Genomic DNA, 6186 nt, shown 5'->3' with positions numbered 1-6186 from the left:
TGCTAACGATCCCTCAGGACTTAGGAGCCGCAAGGTCCTCTCTGGCGGTGGGGTGATGAACGGTAAGCTTACGGTCTTACGGTCTAGCGGTATTTCACCATTTGGAGGCATCTTTCTTTATTTATATACATGTCCTGGAATGGCTTGGTTGGAGCATTAATGTTGGAACACCCCTACTAACACGCCAATTAGTTGTGACTCGGGCAATTGGAATATTAGAAGTGGACCAGGTGACCGGACCCCTCTGCTTTGGGAGCGATCCCTACAATTATCGACCTGCGCTCTACCCCTGTAGGGGTAGTACTTTCTGGTAAGCTCGGTATTTACTAGAAAGGGGAGCACCGGACCCACTGAATAGGGGAGCACCTTAGTCTTCACTCTAAGAATCATCCAACCGGTCGCACCTGTGATTTTGGCACCTCACCACTATTTTGGACTGATATACCTCTATGCGCTTCTTAAGGACTCAGTGGATGTTTTTTCTTATGCATTTTTGACCACTTTCTTTGCGCATTTTTTCACTAGCACACTATTGATTTTGAGATATTCTGTGTATCAATCACTTAGCCACCATTTTATATATATTTTTTTCAGCATTTTTTATTATTTATTTTTTGGATTTATTTTCCTCCATCTGTGGCCCACCCCATTGTCATTTTTGGGTAACCACATTGGGCACTCTCTCTTCCCAGGCTTGGGATTGAGGTCTCTTTTCCTTTTTTGCACATGTCACTTTATGGTCACTCAAGTCACTGTAAAATTATTTATATATATTAATTTTTTCTACTCTACCTTTTTATTATCACTTATACACCACCACTTCACCCTCACTTGAAGGGCACTATATATATATATATATCCTTTATTAGAGTATATTGTGGATGTATATGTCACCTTCTTTTTTTGCATACCTATTTACTTTTATACATTTAAATATTGGGCTCTAGGTTTTATGCTCTTACACTTTATTCCTGTTTTTATCTCATTTAAAACCTCACTTATTTATTTAATATTCATTTTTTCAAACGTGCATAATAGTTATAATATTTGTGACATCTGTGTTGTCTATACTAGCTTCTACCTTCCACACTTCTAAACGCATATATTGGCAGCGCCAAGCACTTCTCCTTTTTCCTCTATATATCTAATATAATCTCTAGTGGGTTATATTCTGAAGTGGGCTGCAGCCAATCGCTTTTTTCTACCCCCTCCCTTCGATATTATCCTAAGCGCGGATTCTTTTCCACTCTTTATGAAGAAATGTGATCTTTTACATTTTTTAGGCGATCAAATACCATCAAAGCAAAGCTGTATTTGTGGGGGAAAAGGACATACATGGTATTTGGGTACAGTGTCGCACGACCGCGCAATTGTCAGGTAAAATAACGCAGTGCTGTATCACAAAAATTGGCCTGGTCATAAAGTGGGGTAAACCTTCCGGAGGTCAGGTGGTAATAATTAGGCTGCAGTCACAGCTGCGTGTTCTGGGAAGGTGTGCAGAGGCGATAACGGGACCCCAAATGCAACCAGCAAACGCAGCAAAACGCGTGCTAGAAACATGCGGGAGGTGCCTGTGTTTTGGGGTTTCATGTAGGGCAGTACTTTGTGTGTATCGTGGGTAAAGGCAGAAAAGCACACATATGTGAATGTGCCCATAAAGTGTGACACGTGTTTTTCATATGTTCTGGAACATGTGCTTTCTGTGTGCTCCTGAGTATGTAGAGGTGAGAGCTGTCATCCTCAGCACAGGTGAGTCCAGGATGAAGATGACAGCTCCTTATTATATACAATCACAGCATTACACCCAGCCTCACACCTGTCCTGGAATGCAGTCATTCCCCTCCACCCCCCTCCGGGGGTAGGGCTAATGGAGCGGTCCGTATAGGTGCAGCACTGACCACACCTCGGGCACCTCCACTCTTATCACAGCTCCCCTCGGATCAGTCCATTGTACAGGACGAGGAGGGGGCGCTCAGCTGTTATCTCTCTGGCGGAGGAGTGATCGGTTCTGCGGGAAGAGGATGGCAGGAAGAGAGCCGCTGCTGGCCACACTGAAAGGTCGGTGTATGGGGGGACGAGGGGGCGGGGTCACATGACAGAGGGGGCTCAGGGGGCGGGGTGACAGAGGAGGGGGAGGGGTGACATATGACAGAGGGGTGACAGAGGAGGGGGAGGGGTGACATATGACAGAGGGGATCCAGGGGGAGGGGTGACAGAGGAGGGGGAGGGGTGACATATGACAGAGGGGATCCAGGGGGAGGGGTGACATATGACAGAGGGGATCCAGGGGGAGGGGTGACATATGACAGAGGGGATCCAGGGGGGAGGGGTGACATATGACAGAGGGGATCCAGGGGGAGGGTGACATATGACAGAGGGGGCCCAGGGGGGAGGGGTGACATATGACAGAGGGGATCCAGGGGGAGGGGTGACATATGACAGAGGGGATCCAGGGGGAGGGGTGACATATGACAGAGGGGGCCCAGGGGGGGTGGGTGACATATGACAGAGGGGATCCAGGGGGAGGGGTGACATATGACAGAGGTGATCCAGGGGGGAGGGGTGACATATGACAGAGGGGATCCAGGGGGGGGTGACATATGACAGAGGGGATCCAGGGGGGGGGGGTGACATATGACAGAGGGGGCCCAGGGGGGGTGGGTGACATATGACAGAGGGGATCCAGGGGGGGGTAACATATGACAGAGGGGATCCAGGGGGAGGGGTGACATATGACAGAGGGGATCCAGGGGGAGGGGTGACATATGACAGAGGGGATCCAGGGGGGGGGTGACATATGACAGAGGGGGCCCAGGGGGGGTGGGTGACATATGACAGAGGGGATCCAGGGGGGGGTAACATATGACAGAGGGGATCCAGGGGGAGGGGTGACATATGACAGAGGGGATCCAGGGGGGGGTAACATATGACAGAGGGGATCCAGGGGGAGGGGTGACATATGACAGAGGGGATCCAGGGGGAGGGGTGACATATGACAGAGGGGATCCAGGGGGAGGGGTGACATACGACAGAGGGGATCCAGGGGGGAGGGGTGACATACGACAGAGGTGATCCAGGGGGGAGGGGTGACATACGACAGAGGTGATCCAGGGGGGAGGGGTGACATACGACAGAGGTGATCCAGGGGGAGGGGTGACATATGACAGAGGTGATCCAGGGGGGAGGGGTGACATATGTCAGAGGGGATCCAGGGGGGAGGGGTGACATATGACAGAGGGGACAGGGTGATATGACGGAGGGGGCACAGGGGACAGGGTGACATGACGGAGGGGGCACAGGGGACAGGGTGACATGACGGAGGGGGCACAGGGGGCAGGGTGACATGTGACGGAGGGGGTGTTGTGACACGTGACAGAGGGGGCCCGGGGGAGAGGTGGGCCACCAGACCATAGTGTCAGCCCACACCACATGGGAATGCGCTGCCTCAGGTTGCATTTGCAATTTGGAATAGTGGGCAGATTTGTGGCTGAATGGCATTGCAATCCCTGCACAATGCAGGTTTGGGTGACATTATCCTATAATGGTACCCTGAATGTGATGTGATTCTGCCGTGATTGTCACACAGCAATCGTGGCCATAGGCAGAGTGTGCCGGATGTGCCTGGGCACACTCTAATCCAGGGCTCGACAACTCGTTGATCACGATCTACCCTCTGCCCTCCCGACACGACCCTCTGCCCTCCCGACACGGCCCTCTGCCCTCCCGACACGGCCCTCTGCCCTCCCGACACGGCCCTCTGCCCTCCCGACACGGCCCTCTGCCCTCCCCGACACGGCCCTCCCGACCACATCCCTCTGCCCTCCCGACACGGCCCTCTGCCCTCCCCGACACGGCCCTCTGCCCTCCCCGACACGGCCCTCTGCCCTCCCGACACGGCCCTCCCGACACATCCCTCTGCCCTCCCGACACGGCCCTCCCGACACAGCCCTCTTCCCTCCCGACACGGCCCTCTGCCCTCCCGACATGGCCCTCCCGACACGGCCCTCTGCCCTCCCGACATGGCCCTCCCGACACGGCCCTCTGCCCTCCCGACATGGCCCTCTGCCCTCCCGACATGGCCCTCTGCCCTCCCGACACGGCCCTCTTCCCTCCCGACACGGCCCTCTTCCCTCCCGACACGGCCCTCTTCCCTCCCGACACGGCCCTCTTCCCTCCCGACACGGCCCTCTTCCCTCCCGACACGGCCCTCCCGACACGGCCCTCTTCCCTCCCGACACGGCCCTCCCGACCACATCCCTCTGCCCTCCCCGACACGGCCCTCTGCCCTCCCCGACACGGCCCTCCCGACACATCCCTCTGCCCTCCCGACACGGCCCTCTGCCCTCCCAACACGGCCCTCCCGACACGGCCCTCTGCCCTCCCGACACGGCCCTCATCCCTCCCGACACGGCCCTCTTCCCTCCCGACACGGCCCTCTGCCCTCCCGACATGGCCCTCCCGACACGGCCCTCTGCCCTCCCGACATGGCCCTCTGCCCTCCCGACACGGCCCTCTTCCCTCCCGACACGGCCCTCTTCCCTCCCGACACGGCCCTCTTCCCTCCCGACACGGCCCTCCCGACACGGCCCTCTTCCCTCCCGACACGGCCCTCCCGACCACATCCCTCTGCCCTCCCCGACACGGCCCTCTGCCCTCCCCGACACGGCCCTCTGCCCTCCCCGACACGGCCCTCTGCCCTCCCCGACACGGCCCTCCCGACACATCCCTCTGCCCTCCCGACACGGCCCTCTGCCCTCCCAACACGGCCCTCCCGACACGGCCCTCTGCCCTCCCGACACGGCCCTCTTCCCTCCCGACACGGCCCTCTTCCCTCCCGACACGGCCCTCTGCCCTCCCGACACAGCCATCCGAGCACGGCCCCCTGCCCTCCCGACACGGCCATCCGACACGGCCCCCTGCCGTCCCGACACGGCCATCCGAGCACGGCCCTCTGCCCTCCCGACACGGCATCCGAGCACGGCCCTCTGCCCTCCCGACACGGCCCTCCCGACACGGCCCTCTGCCCTCCCGCACCGGGCATCCGAGCACGGCCCTCTGCCCTCCCGACACGGCCCTCCCGACAAGGCCCCTGCCCTCCCGACACGGCCCCCCTGCCCTCCCGACACAGCCATCCGAGCACGGCCCCCTGCCCTCCCGACACGGCCATCCGAGCACGGCCCCCTGCCCTCCCGACACGGCCATCCGAGCACGGCCCCCTGCCGTCCCGACACGGCCATCCGAGCACGGCCCTCTGCCCTCCCGACACGGCATCCGAGCACGGCCCTCTGCCCTCCCGACACGGCCCTCCCGACACGGCCCCCTGCCCTCCCAACGTGGCCCTCCCGACACGGCCATCTGAGCACAACCTCTGCCCTCCCATGCCCTGTTCCCACCCATGCGATCCAATTCTGCAAATCACGCTGCGTTTTGCAAACTGATTGCGGGTCTCGTTAGCTTAACATGCTCTCCACAATCAGTTCGCATGAACAGGTTGCGATTTTGATGCAATGTGGATTTGCAGTGAATACGCTGTAAATTCGCACCGCATCTAGTGTGAACTAGCCCTAAAACACATTTGGAATAAAGGAAATGTTCATTATGTAAACCATATCACACTCATTTACACTTGTGGTCAGGGGCAGTAAAAACTGGTGGTTGAGCTGCAATTGTACCATCTCTCATAATCTGCAAAGCCAGCCAGATGGGGTTGTATGCATGGCCATGATGGTTTGCTTTGTGGCAAATATGATTGCTCCTGTTGCATTTGCGGGCTTTACTGCTGCTAAACACAACCCATTCAAGTGAATGCAACTGCATTTATTTATTTTTATGTATTTTAATGCTTTTTCTGCAGCTTCTCCATTGAAGTCTATTAAACCAAAAAAGCAGCGTTTTGCATTTAAAAAGTTCCTGACCCTTTCCACACTACAGTCTATTTAACATGGTTTCCTATGGTACAAGTTCACAGCTATGTGTTTTGCAGCCGGTGTGTTTTTGGAAAGGGTCGGGAACTTTTTTTCCCACGTTTTGCATGTATTAGACTTCAATGGAATCGCACCAGAAACGCAATTGTTGTGTGATGCTTTTTTTTTTTTTACATTTTTTTTTATGTGTAACTGATGACCCATCCATTGTTAAGGACGCGGCACCCGGCTTCGCGGCCCGCTCCTTAGCAACCAGCTATAA

At 56.3% G+C, this 6186-nt stretch overlaps 1 protein-coding gene across 2 annotated transcripts in view; it reads left to right on the top strand.

Moving 5' to 3' along the window:
• The first annotated feature begins 1983 nt into the window (after positions 1–1983).
• Positions 1984–6186, top strand: part of LOC309567309 (uncharacterized protein) — a 154980-nt gene continuing 150777 nt past the window's right edge. For both annotated transcript variants that reach the window (XR_014225933.1, XM_082272721.1), the window contains exon 1: positions 1984–2058. Coding sequence is in view for 1 of the 2 variants with exons in the window: in XM_082272721.1 (XP_082128847.1) it covers positions 2022–2058 (37 nt within the window). In the remaining variant the exon portion in view is untranslated. The remainder of the gene's footprint in view (positions 2059–6186) is intronic.

The sequence above is a fragment of the Pelophylax lessonae genome, assembly GCF_965119305.1.
Source record: "Pelophylax lessonae genome assembly, chromosome: 11".
NCBI classification, from domain to species: domain Eukaryota; kingdom Metazoa; phylum Chordata; class Amphibia; order Anura; family Ranidae; genus Pelophylax; species Pelophylax lessonae.
The sequence above is the reverse complement of the archived record's forward strand: the minus strand, read 5'-3'. Positions and strand labels throughout refer to the sequence as shown.